General features: G+C 48.9%; 1 protein-coding gene across 13 annotated transcripts in view; it reads left to right on the forward strand.

The window, feature by feature from the left end:
- WNK2 (WNK lysine deficient protein kinase 2) overlaps positions 1 to 23,865 on the forward strand; it is a 134,705-nt gene that overhangs the window by 48,376 nt on the left and 62,464 nt on the right. For all 13 annotated transcript variants that reach the window (XM_068162600.1, XM_068162602.1, XM_068162603.1 and 10 more), the window contains exons 3-7: positions 26 to 198; positions 1,147 to 1,367; positions 6,638 to 6,795; positions 19,078 to 19,166; positions 20,695 to 20,914. In XM_068162600.1, coding sequence (XP_068018701.1) covers positions 26 to 198; positions 1,147 to 1,367; positions 6,638 to 6,795; positions 19,078 to 19,166; positions 20,695 to 20,914 — 861 coding nt within the window. The remainder of the gene's footprint in view (positions 1 to 25; positions 199 to 1,146; positions 1,368 to 6,637; positions 6,796 to 19,077; positions 19,167 to 20,694; positions 20,915 to 23,865) is intronic.

Raw genomic sequence — 23,865 nt, forward strand, 5'->3', positions numbered from 1 at the left:
AATCATGTCTTCTTTTGGATTGTAGGACAGGAAGCTGACAAAAGTGGAGAGGCAGAGATTTAAGGAGGAAGCAGAAATGTTGAAAGGTCTGCAGCATCCAAACATTGTGAGGTTCTATGACTTCTGGGAATCCTGTGTGAAAGGCAAGAGATGCATCGTGCTGGTTACCGAGCTGATGACCTCTGGAACACTGAAGACGTAAGTGCTGCGCCCCTGCCGAGCGAGCAGCCTAAGAATAGCCAATGCCGTTTTTAGCAGAACCCTACTTTCAAGCCCTGAAACGAGGCATCTCTGGATAAAAGGGGAAGTGGAGCTGTTCTCTGGTGTCTGTCATTTGTGCCTGCGTTTGAACTGCACTGATTTGACAGGAGGAATTTTGGCCTCCATCTCTCTCCCCCTGCTCTCCTGTTTCGCTTATGCAACTGGAAGATGCTTCCCGTGCGTTTCATCTTCTGCCTGTGACGCGTTAATTTGTCAGGGCGTGCTCCCCTGGTTGCTTTGCTTGCCTGCATTTGCATATTTAGCTAGAAAATTCAGACAGAGCCACACTCGAATGGTAGAGTCTCTCCTCGAAGCAGAAGGTGCTCTGGATTATCTGCTAAACAACACTAATGAATAGCTTTTGGTACTGACAATCTTGTTAAGGTTGATATAAAGCAGTTGGCATGCATTCTGGAGCAGATTTCCATCCCCAATGGGAGCTGTGCTCATCGCTGCATATAGCCCCTCTGCTACCCTGGCAGTGCATTAGCAGGTTCTCCATTCTCTCCTTGCAGTCAGTGTGTTAGGTAAATGGAGAAATGCAGGTGCGTGGTACAGAGGTCAGAGTCTTGTGGTTACAATTCAGCCTCAGCGTTCTCCCGATTCAGATCTGTGGAGCGGTTTCTGAAGCTGTTCTCTGCATGCAGCCAATTGCTGTGCTATTAGACTTGCAAATATTTGGTTGTATTTGCACCAAAAATGCTTATTATCTTCCTCCCTAAAAATGAATGCTCTAATTCCCACTTTGAGGAGATCTATTTATTTCAAATTGGTGATATTTCTGAGCTGCTATTAGGGACTTGAATCCGGCGTGGAGTTTCAGCTGTCACAGCCCCTTAGAATCCCTAATAACACTCCACACTTCTCTCTGTGTTTGTGCTCTAGGTACCTGAAGAGATTTAAAGTGATGAAACCAAAAGTCCTGCGGAGTTGGTGCCGGCAAATCCTGAAGGGCCTTCTTTTCTTGCACACGAGAACTCCCCCAATAATTCACAGAGACTTGAAATGTGACAATATTTTCATTACTGGACCAACTGGATCTGTGAAAATAGGAGATTTGGGGCTGGCAACCCTCAAGAGAGCTTCGTTTGCCAAAAGCGTGATAGGTAATGCTCCTCTTCTCGTTGCCTTCCTCCTGTTTGTGTGCTCTTTGGTTTTTCCAGCATCTTTCCCATTTGGCAGAGTGTTTCTTACCTTGTAGGCTGGTACCAGGGATGAAAGTGGTTTTGTGAGTGTTCCCTTTATACCACATCTCACTCAGTGGCTAATGGTCTCAGGACTTCTCTTTCCCTTCCTCTCTGTATCACCGTGGTAAAACACTTTTTGGTTTGTGTTTTAACTGAAGTATTGCTTAGTTTGTACAAATCCTTCTCTCTCTCCATCAAAAGGTGCAGCTGGTGGGCATATTCCTCCTGAGAAACAGGCTCAGTGCATGGGGTATGGGGGAGCGAAAAATGGAGAGGAGAGGGGAGAGAAAGAATGTCTCTGTCCAGAGAGGGAAAGAGACTCAGTTCTTTTGAATATCCTGTGTTAGGAAATTAGAGGCACAAACGAGGCCAAAATATCAACAGCCCTTGAGGCTATTTATTAACAGAATCAAGTGGATGGAACTGAAGGAGAGAGAGAGATAAAATAGTGAGAGAGAAGAGGGAAGGAGTTATATTACCACACACCCCCCAAGACGGTTTGGGTCTGTGGAGGAAGGCTGCTGCCTTGTTGGCTGGGCTCCACTGGAGGAGGGGAGGGAGAGATCCCAAAGTCCAAGTCCTTCTCTGAGCACCCTCTTCAGCTCCATGAGTTGCAGCAGGCAGAACTTAGGACACGGAGAGAGGGCTCCTCCTGGTCTGCTGCTTCCAGGCTCCGTGGTGATGTCTCTGTCCTTTTCTCTCCTGCTATTTTCTTTGTTTTTCTTCAGAGCAGCACTGCCCAGCTCTGTTCCCTCTCCTGAGCCAGGAGCTGCTCAGGTCTTTTATACAGATTTTTAGGCATGTGTCCAGGTGGTGAATTCATTGTCCTTTCACCATCCTCCCTTGCCGGGGTAGCCGATGGGCAGAGATGATCTTGGCTATGCACATTCCAGAGAGTCGTTATCCAGTGGCCTCTGCCCAGTACACATCAGCTATTGTCTGGGCAAGGAGCAAAGGTGATTTTATCTTTGTTGAGTCACATCAAGAGAGACAAGGTTTAGTCTCCTACACAAGGGAGTGCTGCAAATGCCTGGGAAAGCCCCTGGGAAGTCTTCTGCTCCCAGTGGTGCAGGGATAGGGATGGTTACTTTAGCAGAAGGGTGAGGCTTCTCTCCTTTGCCAAGAGGTCACAGAGAAACTGGTCTGGCTGGAATACCTTTCCCCCCATTTCCTGGGGCATCAGCAGAACAGGCTGTTTCTGCAGACAACTGGAGAGCTCATTCCTGCCTCAACACTGTCCTGGCAGAGTTCTGCTGAAACAACATCTGCAGCTTGTTAATAATCAGTAGGTATGAAATGAGAAGAAGTTTCCAGTAGGATGTGCAATCACTGATACCCTTAGGTGGTGCCCACAGGAGCTGTGTTAGAACTTGAGTTTGCTGGACCTGGGAGGATGTTTTCTGAATGGCTGTGGAAGGAGACAGCTCCCTTGCAGAGGTTGTGTAGCCTGTTTCCTGGGCAAATGTAGTGTTTGTCTGAATTCTCAGGCACTTTGTGTCTTTAACCCACGCTTCCACAACAAATCTCCCTTGTTCAGATCAGTAGGTGATGGTTCAGGGAAACTACAAATTCCTGGTGCTGTAAGTGGGGGAAGCTGTCATGCTCCCAGTCAGATTTCAGTTTACAATGGAAATGGAAATTGAGATGCTAAGTTAGCAAACTGCTAGTGACAACCATCTGCAAGAGCAGCATCCTAGCTTTCAAGCACTAATTGCTTCAGTAATTATTTTAGCATCTCAAACGTTCAGACATTATAATTCTTCACGATTATTTGTACAAGAAGATCAACCCCACTGCTGGGGGAGCCCAGTGTCGTTGATGGCAAAAGGATATGAATCTTGGACATGTCCTTGCTTACTGTGGCTCTGCTGAACCTCGTCCATTGTAGTGAAATGCTGTTGGCTTCTCTCACTTAAGTTTCCCTGGTTTTTGACTATGGATCACTGGGGGGGTGGTGGTTTTTTTTCTGTTGAGGGTCAATATTTCTTCACTTTTTTTTTTGCATGGGACATAATGGGATCATAGAACGTTGGAAGGGACCTTCAGAGATCAGTGTCTCCAACCCCCCTGCCAAAAGCAGCATCACCCTGGGTAGTCCACACAGGAATGCATCCGGTAGGGTTTTGAAAGTCTCCAGAGCAGGAGACTCCACAACCTCTCTGGGCAGCCTGCTCCAGGCCTCCAGCAGCCTCACACCAAAGAAGTTTCTCCTCATGTTGAGCTGAAACCTGCTCTGTTCCAGTTTGTCTCCACTGTTCCTTGGGTTATTGCTGTGCACCACCCAAAAGAGCTTGATCCCCACCCCTCAGCTATTGATAGACGTTGATCAGATCCCCTCTCAGCCTTCTCTTCTCCAGACTGAACAGCCCCAGGGCTCTCAGTCTCTCTCCACAGGGGAGATGCTCAAGTCCCCTAAGCATCCTCCTGGCTCTCCCTTGGACTCTCTCCAGCAGGTCTCTGTCTCTCTTGAACTGGGGAGCCCAGAAGTGGACACAACACTCCAGGTGTGGTCTCAGCAGGGCAGAGTAGAGGGCCAGCAGGCAACTCCTTGCCCTGCTGGCCACACTTTTCTTGCTGCACCCCAGGATCCCATTGGCTCTCTTGGCCACAAGGGCACATTGCTGTCCCATGCAGAACTTGCTGCCCACCAGCACTCCAAGGTCTTTCTCTGTGGAGCTGCTTTCCAGCAGGGCAGCCTCTAACCTGTCCTGATGTCTGTTATTATTCCTCCCCAGATGCAGGACCCTGCACTTGTCCTTACTGAATTTCATGAGGGAGGTGGTGGAGTCGCCATCACTGGAGGTGTTTAAGAGGAGCCTGGGTGAGGCACTTGGTGCCATGGTTTAGTTGATCAGATGGTGTTGCGTGATGGGTTAGACTCAATGATCTCAAAGGTCTTTTCCAACCTGGTTAATTCTATTCTAATATGGATGACATCAGTGCAAGTTTTTGTCAAGCAGTAGTTAGCATTAGGGTGCTCATGTCCTAAAGACATTCCAGAGTGACAAGGGCTTCAGGTTGCTGGCAAGGTGTCTGCGTTGGTTTTGGACAGCTAAGCAAGCTTTTCTTTGTGATGAGTAGTGCTGCTCCAAGGGAAGAATGAGGAGGGCTTGGAGGCACTGCTGAGATAAGTAATTCTGCCCCTTCATAGCTGTAGCAGCTATAAAGCAATATTAGTAGCTGCAATTTTACATTGGCTGGAAGGCAATGAAGTCAGCATGGCTGAGGTCCAGTTGTTGCCATGGCTAATGCTGCTCCGACCTTGCAGTGTATCTCTGCAGGGAGCCTGGCCCGGGCACAGCTCCCTCTGCCAAGAGGAGCTCAGTGAGTGCTGAGCAGCTTTACATTGAGGTGCTCTGCTGTGGTTAAGGATGCACACGTGTTCCTCCCCACCACAGGGGATGGGGGGGTGAAGATCATTGCCATGCTATTTTAGAATGGTGTCAAGAATTTGATTTGCTGCTTAGGCTTTTGCTGTCACTTTCTTATATTTGCTGTAAATGCTCTGTAATTCATCAGCTTCATTCCTGCCTCTGAGTCTTCTTCCTTCTAAAACAAGGTAGCAGGTCCAGAAAAAAAATAATCTCTATAGCAGTTGCTAACTGTTTCAGAGCTGCAGCCATGGCCTGTGTGACAGCTGGGAGAGAAACCCAGGAGCAGGGGTTAAGTTCATTCTGGCCCCAGCCTCTTGCCCCTCACCCTTTAGCTGTTGCTGAGCATTGAGCAGATCCCCTTTGGGGCTGCTCTTCTCCAGGCTAAACAGCCCCAGGGCTCTCAGCCTTTCCTCCTCTCAGAGATGCTCCAGGTCCCTTGCCATCTCTGTGGCCTCTGCTGAACGCTCCCAGCAGCTCCTTGAACTGAGGAACCTGGAATTTGATCCAGTACTGCAGATGTGGCCTCACTAGGGCAGAGGAGAAGCAGCAAAACTCCCTTGACCTGATGGCCACTCTCTTCTTAATGCTGTATTGCAGACAGTTTATGCCTGGGCTTGCCATAAAGCTACAACTTGGCTTTCTGAAGCATTAAGCACAGTGCTTCACTTAATACTTATCCACTTGCATTAGATTCCTGACACCCTAATCCCCATTGAGTAGGACCTTATTTTGTGAGGAGCCTCATTGATTTGTCCCACTAAACCAGTGACAGAATTAGGTTTGATGTGTTTGATGTGTGTGACTTTGGAGGTGATTTGCAATACTACTTGCTTTCAAAGTGCTGTCTGCCTGCCAGGTGGTTGCTGTGTGTCTCTGGAGGAAAAAATAACCTGCACATTTGCATTGATAAACACAAAAGTGAAGGCTCTTCATTCCTCTCTTCTCTTCACCTCCAGAAGCCTGTACATATCACTCTCTCCAGCCAGAAGAAGAAACGTTTCCTGACCTGCAGTATGGTCAGGCACTGCACCATGACTCAGGATCACAAATCCCAGGATGTTAGGGGTTGGAAGGGACCTCTGCAGAGCTTCCAGTCCAACCCCCTGCCAGAGCAGGACCACAGAATCCCACACAGGTTGCACAGGAACGCATCCAGACAGGGCTGCAAAGGCTCCACAGAAGGAGACTCCACAGCCTCTCTGGGCAGCCTGCTCCAGGGCTCTGGGACCCTCACAGTCAAGAAGTTCTTCCTCATGTTGAGGTGGAACCTCCTGTGCTGCAGTTTCCATCCCTTGCCCCTTGTCCTATCCCAGGACACAAGTGAGCAGAGGCTGTCCCTTCCTTCCTGACCCCCAGCTATTGATAGTCATTGATCAGATGCCTCTCACCCTTCTCCTCTCCAGACTAAACAGCCCCAGGGTCTTAGCCTCTCCTCCCCAGGCAGTGCTGCAGTCCCTTCAGCATCCTTGCAGGCCTCCCTTGGACTGTCTCCAGCAGATCCCTGTCCCTCCTGACCTGGGGAGCCCAGAGCTGGATGCAGTGTTGCAGCCTCTTGTTTGGTTTTGAAGTTGTGATACTTTAATTTTGTTTGATTTGTTTTGTTCCTCTTCCTCCTTGAACATTGCAACTCTGTTACCAGTGGCTTTGGGTTTCTCTCTTGGGGTGTGCTCGATCTTATTCTGGCTGCTTGCCTCTTTGGAACTGACCTTGCTCGCAGCCCCGCACAGCTCTGGTGGGCACACCTCCTGCGGGCGACGACGAGCGTGCTGGAAGCCTTACCCCAGGGTAACCTTCTTGTTGTGTCTGTCTGTGCAGGTACACCAGAATTCATGGCCCCAGAAATGTATGAGGAACACTACGATGAGTCTGTGGACGTCTATGCTTTTGGAATGTGCATGTTGGAAATGGCTACCTCAGAATACCCTTACTCAGAATGCCAGAATGCTGCTCAAATCTACCGGAAAGTAACCTGTGTGAGTAAAGGCCCTTCGGCTCTGGGGGGAGGCTTTACAAGCATTTCCATGAGGGGTCAGTACTGCTGATGGTGAAGTGTGTAGTGGAAGCTGGAGTGTCTGAGCTCTGGGTTACACAGGCCTGTTGCAGGTTCATTTGTAAGCTTGAACTTCCACAGCTGGATTGTCTTGGTCCTGTAGTTCCATAAAGTATTTCCAGTAACCTTTGCTGCTCCATCAGCCAAAAATACATCAAACCTGGGCACAATGAGCAGGGCACTGCCTTTGCTGTGGTCTTACCTCCTAAGCAGGGATTTTTCAGACTTGATCAAGTTCTCTCCAAAGCTAGAAGGACTAACTGATATTTATTTATCCAGTAGAGGATGCTTGACTCAGATTTCTAGTAGAGACTTTCTCTTAGTATGTCAGAAATTATCTGAAGATAAGCAAGGTTTAGTTTTGGAGTCAGCAAGAGGAGCTTTGTATCCTCATTTTGAAGCTCTGCAAGGTCTGCTAATCCCCAGGCAGGAACCATGGAAGTGGGTTTGCTGCATTTTCAGGTGAGGCTAGACTGGAGCAAAGAATCTCTGCACTAACTAAAGTGCCCTCTCCAGCGTTCTCACCCCAGGTGATGAATGTGTTTGCCTGCAAAAACTGGACTGCAAATGCCTGAGAGAGCTCCTGGGTCTGGAAGATGCTATCAGATTGCAAACCACTGACTGCAGAGCAGCCAGACTTGCCACAGGCTTTGGCAGCTGTGGTCAGACTCTGCTCTCTTTGGTTAAGTGAAACCAAGGGTTACAGGAGGCTTTTCTCAGGACAGATTATGTTAACCAGGCTGCTTTGGCCGAGGTTTTCCCAGGTACTTCTTTCCATCTGTTTGCTGCAAAGGAAGATTGTGACCTGCATGGTTTGGTCCTCAAGTGTCACCAAAACATGACACAGCTGGGATGTGAGGAGGTCAATCCTCAGAGGAAAGCTGCCTAAAACTTGCAGAGACTAGCTACAGATGAAGTTGGTTTTAGTGCTTTGACTGAAGGAGCAGAAAGACTAATTAGGCTTCACACTGAGTGGTTCATCCCTCAGTCTCTGAAAGTGTGGACCCGTGGACCCATAGTTAGTTCTGTTCCTTTTATCCAACTGCTTGCAATGAGCAGAGATCTCCACAAGTGCGGGTTAGCAATAACTGGTTGGGTCTGAAAGGCACTGGAGCCCTCTGGCCTTCGCCAAGAGCTTTAGTGGCTCAGGCTGGCACAAGCACTGCGGCCCTGCACGGCTTGAAGGCACAGCAGCATTTCCTGATGTGTGCTGATCTCACACACTGCAGCTGGAGATGCTTTCATCAGAGACCCAAACCCTTGCCTGTGCCACATGATGGCTTCATGTGCAGTTTAGTTCTGTACTGTTCAATATCTGCCCTTTCCCACCGCTGAAGATGAGGATGTTGGTAAGCTGGTGCTCCTGTTGTAGATTGCTGTGCTATAAGCAGCTGTCCAGGTGGGAAAGGCAGGATGCAAATGATTTGGGAGCCTGTGCTTACCAGCTGAAGTCATACTGCAAGACCCAGGAGGATGTCTGTGCTGGAAATGGGAGAGATGCCATGACTTCTGAAAGTACAAAGACACATCTGAAGAGGGAAGCAGCTTTCACAGGCTCACAGAATGTTAGGGGCTGGAAGGGACCTTGAAAGCTCATCCAGACCAAGCCCCCTGCCAGAGCAGGGTCACCTAGAGCAGGTCACACAGGAACACAGCCAGGCAGGTCTTGAATATCTCCAGAGAGGGAGACTCCACAGCCCCCCTGGGCAGACTGTGCCAGGGCTCTGTCACCCTCACAGGGAAAAAGTTTTTCCTCCTGTTTCCATGGAGCTTCCTCTGCCTCAGCTTCCACCACTGCCCCTTGTGCTGGCATTGGGCATCCCCCAGCAGAGCCTGGCTCCAGCCTCTGGGCACTCACTCTACACATCTTCATCAACAGCAATGAGGTCACCTCTCAGGCTCCTCCTCTCCAAGCTACAGAGCCCTCAGCTCCCTCAGGCTCTCCTCCTAAGGAAGATGTTCCACTGCCTGCAGCATCTTTGTAACTCTCTGCTAGACTCTCTCAAACAGTTCCCTGAGGTCCTTCCTGAACTGAGGGGCTCAGAACTGGACACAATATTCCAGATGTGGCCTCAGCAGGGCAGAGCAGAGGGGAAGGAGAACCTCTCAACCTACTGACCACAGCCCTTCTCATCCTCTCCAGGATGCCCTTGGCCTTCTTGGCCACCAGAGCACATTGCTGGCTCATGGTCAACCTTCCATCCACTAAGACCCCCAGGTCTTTTTCCCCTCCACTGCTCTCCAACAGCTCAGTCCCCAACCTGTCCTGGTCCATGGGGTTGTTCTTTCCCAGGTGCAAGACTCTCCCCTTGCCCTTGTTGGATTTCATTCCATTTCTCCCTGCCCAACTCTCAGCCTGTGCAGGTCTGGCTGAATGGCAGCACAGCCTGAGGGCTGTCACCACAGACCCCAACCCAGATTCCTGATAGTTTAAGTCTCCTTAGAGTGTTGATTTCAACCCATAGCTATGCAGAAACGATTAGAGGTGCAAAGGGCAGCGGAAGCTGCTGCTGCTGGTAGCTTCATGGCAGTGGTTGGAGCAGCTCTGTGGCACTGTGGGGATGAGCAGAACTTGCTCTGCTGCTTGACCCACTGCAGGCCCCAGTGCTCCACACCCTGGGTTGGTGGGAAGCATCTGCTACAGCTGCTCAGAGGACTGAAGAAGGTTTGATGGTCGATGGAGCTGCTTGCCTGCATCCTTGGGAAGGGGACTGCCTGTCGTGGAGGGCTGTCGGTGGTGCCGTGTTGCGTGGTTCTTCCACTCGCTGCTCCTGCACCACAGTTTTTGTTTGGCACACTGAGCTGTGTGGTCCTTTGGATGTCCTCTAAATGCCATCCTTGTAGGTAGCTTAGGAGACACCTCCTTGGGCTCTAAAGCTTCACCTGGGGACAGCAGGAGGCTCTGGGGCCTTGTCTCCTGAGTGTGATACTGGTCTGGTAACCCTCGATACTGAATGGCTTCCAGGAGCAGTGTGGGGTGTGCTGCACCTTGCCTTGGACAGGTGCTGCCTGAGTTGTGCACCTCATTTGTTCACGGAGATGCCAGCCTTGTTAGCTGGTGTTAAGGTGACTTGGCTCTGTGTGGGTGCATTCAGAGCCACAAATAGTAGAGATGTCTTCCATTGCTCCAGAGAAACCTGAGGTACAGCCCTTAGCCATCTGGAGTAATGGTAATGAGGACTCCCTAAGACTCCTAAGCCTCATTTATCACAGATTTATCCAAGCTGGCAGAGCATAATGATTAATCAGAGGGTTCCTAATTAGGTGTTATGTTTCAGTTTGCAGGCTCAGGTAGTCACTCTTTAAAACAGTGGTGGAAGCCAGAGGCAGCTCATTTTCTGTGGCAGTGACTTCTGTAAGGCTGAGGATTGTATGGTGAATTCTGAGAACTTTGTAAAGCTGGCCTTGATGAGCAACCTCTGAGAGGTGGCAAATAATGCTTGTTGGGAAGGACTGGCGGTGGTGGAGAAGCTGTTGAAAGGTCACTTGGTTACTTCTAAGGAGTGGTTTTGGAACAGGACTGCTTAGTGAGGGAAGCTGAAGCAGAAGGCATCAGGTACAGGCATGGAGGATGTTTACTGTGTTCCTCAGAAGGACTCGGGGCAGTAGCAGCAGGAGCAAAGGCACCAGGATTGCTTAGATGGAGAAATCGTTTCTGTGGCTCCAAGGAAAGGGTTAACGAGCTCCCTGTGCGGAGGAAAAAAGCTCTGTCGAATGCTATGAGCTGCATGAACTGTCAGGCAGGGAGGAGGAGCAGGGGGTGGACCTCTTGGTGACTGTGCCAGAGGGGCAGCAGTGCCCTAGGGTAGATGCTCCGTCCCAGAAGGAACCTCTCTGTGGGCTCAGCAGCTTCTCTGGAGGAGCTGCATCCTCAGAAGAGCTGGCGACAGCAGGGGACCCCACCTCGACCCACGTGAGTCGCCCAGCCGGCGCCACGGGGGCTAAGGGAAGCTGCAGCTGCTGTGGAGGTGCAGGGATGGAGAGAGTGGGGTCCTGAGCCAGCGCCCAGCGGTGAGGTCTGCCCTGTTAGCTGGGTTGGAGATCATTTAGAGCACAAAACCCTTTCAGCTCCCTTCTCGTGGGGGGTCAGGGCTGGTCCCGCAGCAGCCGCTGCTGGTGTGGGGTTTGACTAGGCTGAAACACGGCACAAAAACGGACCCCAGGCTGAGCCCAAGAGGCTGCACTGGGCTATCTTCCCAGCCTGAGCTGAGGTTTGGGGCTCTCACTAGAGCAGGAGGTAGCTGTCACCTTCTTGGGTGGAGGGGATCAGTGGTGCAGCGCTCCTCAACGCCGTCACCCATTTCAGCTGGTCAGGTTTTGACCCAGCTGGGTTTTCTCACCCCAGAAATGCAGACACCGTTGGTGTGGTTGAACTTGGGAGCCAGTGTGATGTGCCAGTGCTGTGCCAGTGCCAGTGCTGTGCCTACCTTCCTGCTGCTTTTATTTTTAAATTATGAACTGAAAGAACTCATCCTTCCTGCCCTGGGCTCAGCATTGTGGTGGCAGCCACAGGAGGTGCTGATAACATCTGAAGGGGTTGGAGTTGCCTCTCTAGTGCTTACATCTGGGAAGGGATTGCTTGCTAGTGAAGGCACAGTAACCACCTTCTTCAGGCAGCCACTCACCTGTGTGGATGCTGCTGGGCTGCACACTCCCTGATGCCCAGCACAGCCAGGGTGCCCCTCTGGGTTTCCATCATAATGGCTTTGCCACTGGTTTCTACTCTGTGTCCTATCAGCCCAAACTCCTGCCTGCTAACAGGATATTTTCAGACACATCTGAAGTCGTAGCTGTTCAAGTCAGGGCACTGCCAGTCCTTCCTGGTGCAGCAACCAGAACCAGCAGCTTGCTGAGGCATGACTTGGGGTTACTGTGCCATGTGGAAGGTTACTACACCCACTTATTTCAGAGGCCCTCTGTTCTGCCTGATCATGTTCTCATGGCTGAGCTGCCCCTCCCGTTGTCCACCCTTCAGTTGTATGCAGGGGACAGGCCAGGGTAAAGGGGCAGTGGTGTGCCAAGCACACAGAGGGCCTCATTTCTTGGCCAGGTGAGATGTGTTTGCTCCCTGACATCTCACTCCACACTCTCAGCCTGACTTATGGTGTGAAATCGTAATCAAAGTGGATCTGTAGCCTACAGAGAAAATACACATTTGTGAAGGAACAGGTCCAAGCCAGGTTTACTGAGGTTAACTTGGAAGTGATTTCCTGGTCAGCACATTTGCCATGACCTTCATAATCCCATTTGTCATGCACAGCTTGATGGGTTTTCTGAGTCAGATATTTGTTGTGTGTGCTTAATCATTCTGCCAGGCGAGTTTGAGGCAGACAATAGTGATGAACCATCAAAGTCTGTGACCTTCCCATGCGGCTCCAGCGTGATGTTGTCTTACTGATGCAGTGCAGAATGTGCAGGGGGCTCCTGGGGTCCTGGCTGGGTGCAGCACTGTCAAACAGCCCGTGTGTTCACAGCATTCTGCTTTGCCTTTTAAGCTTTTGTATTGATTCTCTCTTACAAATGTGTGGGATGTTTTGCTGGCATTCTCCAGGCTATGTGCAGACAGAGCAAACGCTCAGGCGGCAGCGCAGCAGCAACAGGTACACCATGTGAGGAGAGCATTGCACTGACTTTGTGTACTTCAGATGTCTTCAAGGATCTGCAGCTAATCTGCCTAGATTAGCATTAGGCTCCAGTGCCATTGTGGAGTGAAACAGAGACGGTTTATAATTGCACACAGTGGTCTCACTGCTGAATGTTGTGGAACAAACTCCTGACAAAACTGAGACCTTCACCTTCAATGTGCTGCCTCTGGAGAGAGTGGGGTAGGGTGGGATTTCAGCTGGAAATGTGGGGTCAGCTCCTCTGGAAGAAGCTTTATTTTTTTTCTTTCATTTTCTAGGAACTACATAAGTCAAGAGACTGCTTTCAGGTAGAAGGTGGAGTTTGAGTCCCCAGTGGACTGTATCTAGACTAGGAAGTCACCTTCTAGGCAAAAGGAAAGCCTCCAGGAGCATTGCTGGCTGCTGTGGGTCAGGCTGGAGGGTGGCTTGTCTGCCATGCATACCATGACATTGCACTGCCTCCCAGAGTGCTCTGCTGGTGGCTTTTAGACCTTTGAGAAACAGCCTTCACGGTTTTGCCCCCAGCATGGAGGTTAGAACTTTGATGTCCTGTCTGTGCCTGGCTGTAGACTCCACTGCCTTGTTCTGGAGTGTGATGTATTTTAGATCTTAGCGCTTCAGAAGGAATGTGAGGAGACGAAGTGGTGGTGAGGGATTCAAGGCAAATCTTCTTGCTTGAGACAGAGAAAGTCTCAAAAGGGAAGTTATTTGGTTTGGGATTGTATATAGCATTTAAAGAGTTAGTGTGAAAACATCCCTAAGCACCTCGTTTCAACAGCTGGCCCTGCCTTTCGCATCCACTGGTGTGGGACCAGGCACCACTGTTTACCAGGCAGCTGTACAGTTTCCACCCTGTGCTGGATGATTCCCTAGCTAATATACTCTGAGTTTTGGTTCCATGTTTCCTTGGGAGTGCTCAGGAAAGACAGATGGCTTCTGTATGAGTGAATGAGATGAGTCCCTCAGTTTAGGAAGGAGGTTGACTTGCTGGAACGAGTCCAGAGAAGGGCAACAAAGTTGGTGAGGGGTTTGGAACACAGCCCTGTGAGGAGAGACTGAGGGAGCTGGGTTTGCTTAGCCTGGAGAAGAGGAGACTCAGGGGTGACCTTATTGCTCTCTATAACTACCTGAAGGGAAGCTGTAGACAGACAGAGGTTGGTCTCTTCTCCCAGGCAGCCAGCACCAGAACAAGAGGACTCAGTCTGAGGCTGCGCCAAGGGACATTTAGGTTGGATGTTAGGAAGAAGTTCTACACAGAGAGAGTGATTGCCCACTGGAATGGGCTGCCTGGGGAGATGGTGGAGTCACCATCATTGGAGGTTTTCAGGAGGAGACTTGATGGGGTTCTTGGTGCTAGGGGTTAGTTGTTTAGGTGGTGTTGGATTGGTTGATGGGTTGGACATGATGATCTTGAAGGTCTCTTCCAACCTGTGTAATATTCTATTCTATATAATATTCTATGAGTCCTTTGATAGCAAATGGGTACTCCATAAACCCCTTCTGTTGTCTGGAGGCTTGTAAAGCATCAGGGCACAGTGCTGTAGGGAGGGCTTGCAGCATTACAGTGAGGTGGCCTTGGAGGTTGTAATGAAGGGTGAGGAGCAGAGGAATGCTGTGGCATATGGGCACTGGGGAGATGCTTTGGCAAAGCAGCTCTGTTCAGTACTGCACAGAGCATATTTTGTCCTTGTTTGGTTTAGTCATCTGTTCCTAGCTTAGCTGTTCAGTAGGTTAATACAATAGATGTTGAGAGAGGAGTCAGTGCTCTTTCCAAAGGTGGTGAAAGGGAAATGGTGTTGGGAGGAGTTGCTGACTTTTTGTGTGGAAGAAATGTGTAAGGTCAAAAGTCTGGGATCAGTTACCAGGGATCTGCCAAAGGACCTTTTTCAAGCAAACCTCATTTCTAGATGCCCAGCATGTGCTGCCCTGCTCCATCCTAGTCATGTCAGCATTCAAGCTGAGCCATGTAGCTGAAGAGTGTTTGTGAGTCTGGGGAGGAAAGCGACACAGAGAGCTGCTGTGCCTTATGCCATTTGTGTCTCTGGTCCCTGCAGCTGGAGCTGTGCTCCCCATCAAGGGCTCAGCAGTTGTACAAAGCAGTTGGCAGGCTCCCTTGGGCTGTGTCAATGCACAGGCACCGTATTCCTCCAGGCTGCTGAGAACTCTTTGGGCAGTGTGGTCACAGCTGACTCGAGTGCTTGGCTGGGGGGAAGGTTCTTGGGATGTTTTGGGGTGGTTGTTTTGTTTGCCTGGGGGATTTTTTTTTTCAATTAGATTAGCATTGGTGCACATCTGAGGATGCTTCTCAGTACACATGCTCAGCACAGCTTATACAGCAGATGATGATCAAAAGTACCTTTGCACCTGAGCAGTGTCACTAAGGTGGGAGGCAATACCTTCCTTAGCAGACATGGAGGGTTTTTAACATGTAGGTATTTGTCCTATTGCTTTGCATTGTGAATTACCAAAGAGTTCTTCAACCTCTGCTCCCAGTAAGCTCCTGTAGCTTTAGGCTCTATCAGAGTGTAGAGGAGTCTTGCTAAAAGTGTGCTGCTTGGTTTTCTTTCAATTCTAGTTCAGGTGTCAGAGCTCTTCTCAGAAGCGCCTGTGACACACCGAGGTGTGCTTGTCACAGAGCCATTCAAGCTGGAAAAGACCCTCAAGATCATCGGCTCCAGCCATTAGCCCTGCTCTACCAAGCTCACCACTAAACCATATCCCCAAGCACCACATCTAAATGACCTTTAAACACCTCCAGGGATGGTGAGTCCACCACCTCCCTGGGCAGCCTGTGCCAGTGTCTGATCACTCTTTCAGTGAAAACATTTTTCCTGTGTCCAGCCTCACCCTGCCCTGGTGCAGCTTGAGGCCATTCCCTCTCGTTCTATCACTGTGAGAGGAGACCAGCACCAGCCTCTCTGTTGTCCTCTCAGGTAATTGCAGAGGACACTAAGGTCTCTCCTCTGCCTCCTCTTTCTCAAAATAAACAGCTCCCTCAACTGCTCTTCATCAGCCTCATTCTGGAGGCCCTTCACCAGCTTAGCTGCTCGTCTTTGCCCCTCAGTGTCCTTGTTTGAGGTGCCCAAAGCTGAACCCAGCGCTGGCTTGCAGCATGCCATGCTCTGGCAGGCCAGGCACTCCCTGTCACTTTGACACATTTTTCTAATGCACAAAACTTGAACCCTTGTCTCATCAGTAAGATTTAGGTTTGCTTAAGCAAATAATTCTTTTTAGTGGGTCACAGCCAGCCACGTGAGCAGATTATTTTGTTTTGTTCCCACCAGAAGGGATTTTTTTTTCCCCCTGAATCTCAGCAGCAGCTTTCTGCAGAGGCAAAACCGAGCAGCTGAGCCTTTGTGGGCCTGCTCCATCCTGGCATTTATCCTTTTCCCCCCAGCATTTATGAATCACACATTTAACTCTGGAGTTGGAAGACAAAAAGGGAGTGATTAACCTGAAATAAATGAATGCATCAGTTCAAGCTGAAGGTGGAATCTGAGGCTCGAGTGGCAACACGGAGTTACAGAAGTGTGCTCTGATGGTGTGGGATGTGCAGAAAGTCTCTGAGAGGTGCCAGCTGACATTGAAATTCACCCATAAAATGTATCCAAGACTGAATTTGGTGAAATACTTGCAGACACTTTCTGAAGTACATCTTTTATCTTGTGGTGTGTTGAAATTGCCCCCAACAAATGGGAGAGTCCCCCCCCAGAATAAATCACCAGGCTAGCTCAGCAGGTTTGGAAGCAGGATGAAGCTGTATTTACAGGACAAGCAGAAATCCAGATACATAAACTGCAGTCAATATGTACTCTCTATACATGCACAGGTATTTACAGTTTAGAAACAACACAAGGACCCCCTTGAATTGTTCCCAGACTCCTCTGGAGGATCCAGGGTGCTGCTCGCAACCTCCCCTCTCCCCCTTCCTCCCATTCCCTTCTCAGTACCTCACAGACACAACACACCAGCAAAAGGCCAGGAAAGAGCTAAGGGAGCAGTGTGAAAGCAGAGGTTGCAGAGAGGAGGAGTGAAAAGAGAGAAATGTGTCTGGAGGTCTGGAGCTAGCTTTTATCCTCATTAGCAAACCAATAGGATTATATAGACCTAGCATCATCGATTTTTTTTGTATCCAATGGCCAGTTTTATTTACCTTGTACTCAGAGATCTCCAGAAAGTTCCTACTCTTTCTTTGTAGTTAGGACAACAAGCTAAGCCACTTAGCTTTAAAACTCTAACATAACCCAGGGCAGCATCAGGTGAGGCCTCCCTGTCTCCCACTGCTTGAGCCACTGTTTACTGTTCTGTCAGGGTGGAACTTTGAGTGGAGCTAAATGTCCAAATTGTTTTCAGTTCTGCACTTAATCTCATGTTCTCTTTTAGGTAAAGGAATCCTGCTTTCTATTAACCTCTGCTTCTTGATTTGACTGGGAATTCCAAGTTCTTTAGAAAATAGGATCCCCCTGCAGGATCTGCTCCTGAATTCCCTTTGTCAGATTTTGATCCATACACATCTTGGCTTAGTAGCTGCAGCTGTTGCATGGGTTTAAAAAGGAACCAGGTTTGAACTGGTTTTAATTTTAATTATTGATTTTTATTTGATGTTTAAAATTATTATTTTATCACAGATAAAAAGGGTAAATTCTTGCTTTGCCACTCTTGGCACTGATAGAATCATCATAGAGTCACAGGATGGCTCAGGTTGGAAGAGACCCCAGAGATCATCTGCTCCAATCTCCCCACCAAGGGCAGGGACACCTCTCAGCCAGACTCAGCTGCTCAAGGCCTCATCCAATCTGGCCTTCAACACCACCAGGCAGAAGGCATCCACAGCCTCCCTGGGCAGCCTGTTCCAGAGTCTCACCACTCTTGTACTGAAGAACTTTTCCCCCAGCTCCAGTCTAACCCTGTTCTGCCTCAACTTCAAACCATTCCCCCTTGTCCCGTCTCCAGACACCCTCAGGAAAAGTCCCTCTGCAGCCTTCCTGTGGGATCCTCCCTTCAGGTATCGGCAGGCAGCTCTAAGGTTCCCCTGGAGCCTTCTCCTCTCCAAGCTGAACACCCCCAGCTCCCTCAGCCTGTGCTCACAGCAGAGCTGCTCCAGATCATCTTTGTGGCCTCCTCTGGACTCTCTCCAGCAGCTCTGTGTCCTCCTTCTGCTGGGGACACCAGAGCTGGAGGCAGGATTGGAGGTGCGGTCTGAGCAGAGCCAAGGGGCAGAATCCCCACTCTTGCCCTACTGCCCACACTGCTCTGGCTGCAGCCCAGCTGCATGAAAAGGACTCACGGGAGATGTTCTGCTAAGCGAATGGAATGTGGCAGCAGCCTTACGGGTGCTGGGCATTTCTTAGCTGCTCCTGTGGCACTGACAAGGAGAGAGGTATGGTGGCCACTCTGGCAATGACAGCTGCTCCTGAGGGAACATCCCATCCTGCCTGTCTGGAACCAGGAGAAATTGTCCACCTGGGCTCTGCAGGTGCAGAGCTGCAGGTGTGTGGTGACTGCCCCCAGTGCTCTCGATGTGCCTGGTGCCAGTGACAGCAGGGTGAGCTAATATCCGATCTCTTTGGTAGCCTGAGAACTTGCACACTTGCCTCCTGCACTCTCTCCTGCTGTTGGTAGGATGGATGTGAGTGCAATTAAGGGGCAGCATGCCCTGAGGGGTATCATGCTGAGTGAAGATCTTGTTCCTGAAACATTAGAAGGTAGGGACAGATGACCTGCAAGGGTGTGTGTTTGTGTGTGTGTGTGTGGTGTGAGTGTGTTTCCTTTAGAGTCTTTCATCTTCTTCAGACAACCCCATCCAACCAACAGAAGGGCAAAACAACTCCTCCTGTGCCCACACTGAGCTCCCAGGGTGGAGAACTGGGTTCAGCTTCTTGTGTTTTCTCCTTGAAAGGCTGTGCTCAGGGTTAGCTGTTCCAAGTCTGGAGCTGCAGACTATTCTCAGCAAAACTGCCAACGTGTGACAGATTGAATGTGATTTATAGATTGATTTGTATGTGGCACCTGCTCTGCCACTCCTTCCCGCTGAGATTCTAACACTGTGCTGGGCAAGTGCTAGAACAGCAAAGAGCTGCTGGCATTATTCTCCTGCTCCCTGCTTGGTTTGGGTTTTTTTGGGGGAGGGGCAGGGGTCTTGGGGTTGTAGAAATGGAAAAGACTTTGTGGGAAACTGGAATATGGGTTATTGTAAAGTAATTATGAGTGATTCTTGAAACTGGCTATCTGAAAGAGAGTGGTGGTTGCTCTGTGTTTAGTGTCTTGAGAGGCAGAAAACAGGGAATAATTTCAGAAAAGAGTTACTTTGAAGATTTTGCATTGCCTGCTTCAGAGTCCACAGGATCTAAAGGTAAGATTGGCAGAGATTGCCCTGTGCATGGCTCAGGTCATGTACCAGCTAGTGTGGTCGTTCTGAAGTGCAGTGGTACTTGGAAATAGGCTGTTCCCACAGCTTCAATTCAATTTTGCATCGAGACTAACAACTTCAGGGTGTGGTGAATTGACTGTGAAATGGCCTTAGCTGAGAGGCCTAATGTTGTTATTTTTCAAACTAAGTTGTTTTTCTCTATCCTTTTCAGGGTATAAAGCCAGCAAGCTTTGAGAAAGTAACTGATCCTGAAATCAAGGAGATAATTGGGGAGTGCATTTGCAAAAATAAAGAAGAAAGGTTTGTTTCAAGTATCAAGCTTTGTATTAAATAAGGTGCATGCAGGGATTTCAAAGCTGTCTGTGGAGTTTTGCTCTGGCCTCTGGGTCTCCTCTGTGCAGGAAAAAACACAGGAGGAGAACGAATATGCCTGCTCTCCTGCCGTGTAAAGTCAAGGTAGAATCACAGAATTGTCAGGGTTGGAAGGGGCCTCAAGGATCATCCAGTTCCAACCCCCTGTCATGGGCAGGGACATAGAATCACAGAATCACCCAGGTTGGAAGAGACCTCCAAGATCATCAAGTCCAACAGATCACCCAACCCTAACTAATCAACCAGACCGTAGCACTGTGTGCTTCATTCAGGCTCTTAAACACCTCTAAGGACATTGACCCCACCCCCTCCCTGGGCAGCACATCCCAAGGGCAGTCTCTCTGTCTGTGAAGAACTTCTTTCTAAGATCAAACCTAAACTTTCCTCTGCACAGCTTGAGACTGTGTCCTCCTGTTCTGGTGCTGGGTGCCTGGGAGAAGGGACCAACCCCCGCCTGGCTACAACCTCCCTTCACACCTCACACTAGATCAGGCTGCTCACAGCCACATCCACCTTGGCCTTAAAAACCTCCAGGGATGAGGCTTCTACCACCTCCCTGGGCAACCTGTACCAGTGTCTCACCACCCTCATGGGGAAGAACTTCCTGACATCCAATCTGAATCTATCCACTTCTAGTTTGTTTGTTTTTTTCCATTCCCCCCAGTCCTATCCCTCCCTGACACCCTCAAAAGTCCCTCTCCAGCTTTCTTGTAGCCCCCTTCAGGTACTGGAAGGCCACAATAAGGTCTCCACAGAGCCTTCCCTTCTCCAAACTGAGCAACCCCAGCTCTCAGCCTGTCCTCATAGGAGAGGTGCCCCAGCTAACTGCATTTGTGCTGATGTTGTGCCTCTCAACCTCTCGCCTTCAAAGAACAAGGTCAGAAAGCGTAGCTGTGGACAGGTGAGCTGCTGTGTTCCAGCATGTCTCTCCAGAAAACAGCACTAGGAGGCTGACCACCGTGACTGTGGTGTGGTAGATTCCCCACCAGCTCTTCCAGCAGATTTTGTTGACTCATTCCCCTCTGCCTATGGAGACAAACTCCACCTTGTTTCCAGCTTTGGTTTTAGAACCTAATCCTCTTGCGCTGGCCTAAGGGAGTGTGTCTGCAGTTCAGTATCTCACAGTTTTCACAAATACAACTTTTAGGGACCTAAACTGACTGCCTCCAGGGAACCTCTCTTTTAAGTGGTGTTTAAGCTGAGATACTCAATGAAAGCTGAGCAAAACCATGGTTTTGTACAGGCATATGAACATCGCTGGAGCTTTGTAACATGGGCAGCAGTCCTCAGTGGCAGGGGCAATGCCATCGCTTCTTGCTGAGAACACTGATTTGTTATGGCTCAACACCAAGCATGCAGGAAATGTTTGTGCCTCTGACAGCAGTTTCTTGTCACAAAACTCTTTGAAATTGCTCAAAGACTTGCAGTATTTGAATATTCTTTCTATCTGTTGCAGATATGAAATTAAAGATTTATTAAGCCATGCCTTTTTTGCTGAAGATACTGGGGTAAGAGTGGAACTAGCTGAAGAAGACCATGGTAGGAAATCCTCTATTGCCTTAAGACTCTGGGTAGAAGATCCTAAGAAACTGAAAGGAAAACCCAAAGATAATGGAGCCATTGAGTTTACTTTTGACCTGGAGAAGGAAACTCCTGATGATGTTGCACAAGAAATGGTAAAATACACTTCTCCTGGCAAAAATGGGTGTAGCTATAACTCTCTCTATATGTCTCTGTGGTGCACAAATCTGTAGATGTAGTGCACAGATCTCAAAGGACAACAGGAAGGAGTCTGGTAAAGGAACATCCAATGAACCCATTCCAGGTGTCTAGTTTAAGCAGTTTGCATGGCTCTTAGTAGTGTGCACGAAAGGGCTGACTGTGGCAGAGCTAAACATTGACAGATGTTGCTTACCAGGTATGGAAGCAGCTGGGTGAATTGCATTTCAAAGAGCTGAGGGCCCACAGAGGTTCTGTTGAGTGTTTAAATTTGTTTGGGATTGGCTTAGTTTCAGACAGCATCTTGGAATAAGTGAGAGGAGTTCAAAAGTTCAACAGTAAAATACTCTGCACTGAGTTCCTCAAAACACTGCTTCCCATCCTTTCTGTTGGTGATAGACAAGGACAGCCTGTGGCCAGCCCTCTATCACCAACCAGGAATGGCAGCTGGAGTCAAGGCCACTGCACAACTTTGGATTTTTCAACAGCTAAATTTAATGTGGAGCATCTCTGCCTCTTCATAACTTGAGGGATTTTGTTAGGCTATTTTGTTTCCCAGTTTCACTCTATAACCCTTGAGCTCGTATTTTAATGACGTCTCTGCTGCAGTTGTTTAGGTTTTCAAATGTCATGGAGACACAGAATCAGTCAGCACTGAGTCAAGGGTCTGGATTTTCTCCTGCTTGCAGAAATGTTCCTATTATAATCTAGATCCCAAGGGATCCCATTCAATGATGTTGTCATCACCATGCCTGCTCTGATCAGGAGGCACTCACTCTGGTGATGTTGCCTTACTGTGCTTGGGCTTCCACCATAGACCAAATTTAGGGGGAGAAATTCAGGCTCCTCTGTCTTCTTGTTAGTTTGCAGCAAGTCCAGATTTTTGGGGGCCATGTACTGAATTACAGAGTTCATTTAACTGGCAGATGGCTCTGGTACACTTAATTGCTGTCATACTTTGCATATAAGTATTTATGGAAGCAATTGGAGTTCTGCAGTTCCGTGGTTTCCCCTTGCCCTGTAGCTGTGGTATTTTGGTTGAAAAAGGAAATAATTTGCATCAAAAATGTATTTAAAAGGATCACCCCCAAGCTCCTGTGATACTGCAACCTTCCCTCAATAGTGCTTAAACCCTGTGTTTTGCTGTCACGTTAACAGTTCCTGGTGTGGTTGTTCATGAAATGCTTTGGAAGCTGAGGTTGTTGTGGGGGTGGGCAGAGGCAGGCATTTATTTCTGAGTGTCTTTTTCTAGCCTTTATGAGGTGTGGAATGGCAAAGCCTTGATGTGCTTCCATCCATTTGGGTCACTTTGTATGTGTGACAGTGCAGGAGCCCTTCTGAGCACAGGGAGGTTTTTATCATCACTGATGGGTTTTCAGGAGTCAGCCACTGCAGCCTGTCCAAATGGTGTGGGCAGAAGCAACTTGAAACATTCTGGAAGGTTTGTAACTTGAAGTCACCTTTCACAGCTGTAAAAACAGCGTGTCTTCATTAGGCTTGAACCATTCAGAGATTCATAGCATACAAGGTTGGAAGGGACCTCAAGGGTCATCCAGTCTAACCTCAGCAGCTAAGAACAGAGTTGAAAGGAGCTGGCCCAACACCCTGGCAAGCTGGGCCTTGAAACTGCCTCATGTAGGGGAATCCACCACCTGCCTTGGGAGGTTATTCCAATGTTTGATAGTTGGAATGGTGAAATAAATTTCTCAGGTATCCAGTCCAAATCTCACCAGTTGTAGAAATAAGAATTGTTTAACAAAAAAGTAGTTAATGTGTCTGGTTTTCAGAGCCTTCCCAGCGAGCTCTGTCTTGAAGAATCGACTGGGCCACATTAGTGAACACCATGCAAAGTTCTCTGGACCTGTGTGGTGGTTCTCTGGAGTAACTCCCTTCTGCTGTCAGCGTTTGCTGGATCATCAGTTCAGGAATGTCAGTGAGGTCTGAGGGCACAGGCAGTGGAAAATACCCATATCCATCTGCAGCTGTATTTTAAGCTGCTTTGCACCTATTAATTTTGAACAGCCAAAATCTCAGCTGTCACAGGCTGGTGTTTGGGCAAGAGCAAAGAAGGAAAACCTCTAGAATTCCTCCCTGTACAGAAGGGCTTCCCAATCTGTAGAGTATGCATGTTAAGAAGGTAGGGTGAGCAAACAAATCTCTGCTAGGTCATTCTTAGTAATAAAACTCATCCCCTGCACTGCAGGAGATTATGCAAACCAGCAGCACAAAGATGAATTTCCATTTTATCTGTGGGAAGTGGAGAAGGCCAAGATCCCCTTTGCAGTCAGATGTGACCAGTCTTCATTTGACTCCATGACAGGCTGCTGCTTGATAAAAGTCAATCAATACTGACTGGCTTTAGCAATTAAGAGAAGTTAATTTGAGATGAAGTTCTGCTAACATCTTTTCCCTCATGGCTTGCTGTGCTACTGAGTACAGCAATTTGGAAAGCTGTGTGTGCTGGGAGGATGGAGGCAATATATCTGATTTGGGGGTATTATCATTTCCTCCAGCTGCATTGTTCAAAGAGCAGTTTTCAAACATGCCTTTTCCCTCTTTTGACTATTCTGTTAAGTCTTCAAAACCAGAAGAAAAGAAGGAACCCATAAAATAGAATAGAATAGACCAGGTTGGAAGAGACCTTCAAGATCATTGTGTCCAACCCATCAACCAATCCAACCCACCTAAACAACTAACCCATGGCACCAAGCACCCCATGAACACCCTGAACACCTCCAGTGATGGTGACTCCACCACCTCCCCGGGAAGCCCATTCCAATGGGCAATCACTCTCTCTGTATAGAACTTCTTCCTAACATCCCTATTCTTCCTAACATTTCCTATGAGGAGAGACTGAGGGAGCTGGGGTTGCTCAGCCTGGAGAAGAGGAGACTCAGGGGTGACCTTA

Source organism: Melanerpes formicivorus, unplaced genomic scaffold (genome assembly GCF_026170545.1).
Source record: "Melanerpes formicivorus ecotype bairdi unplaced genomic scaffold, bMelFor1.0.p_v2 SCAF_66, whole genome shotgun sequence".
In the NCBI taxonomy this organism is placed as follows: Eukaryota; Metazoa; Chordata; class Aves; order Piciformes; family Picidae; genus Melanerpes; species Melanerpes formicivorus.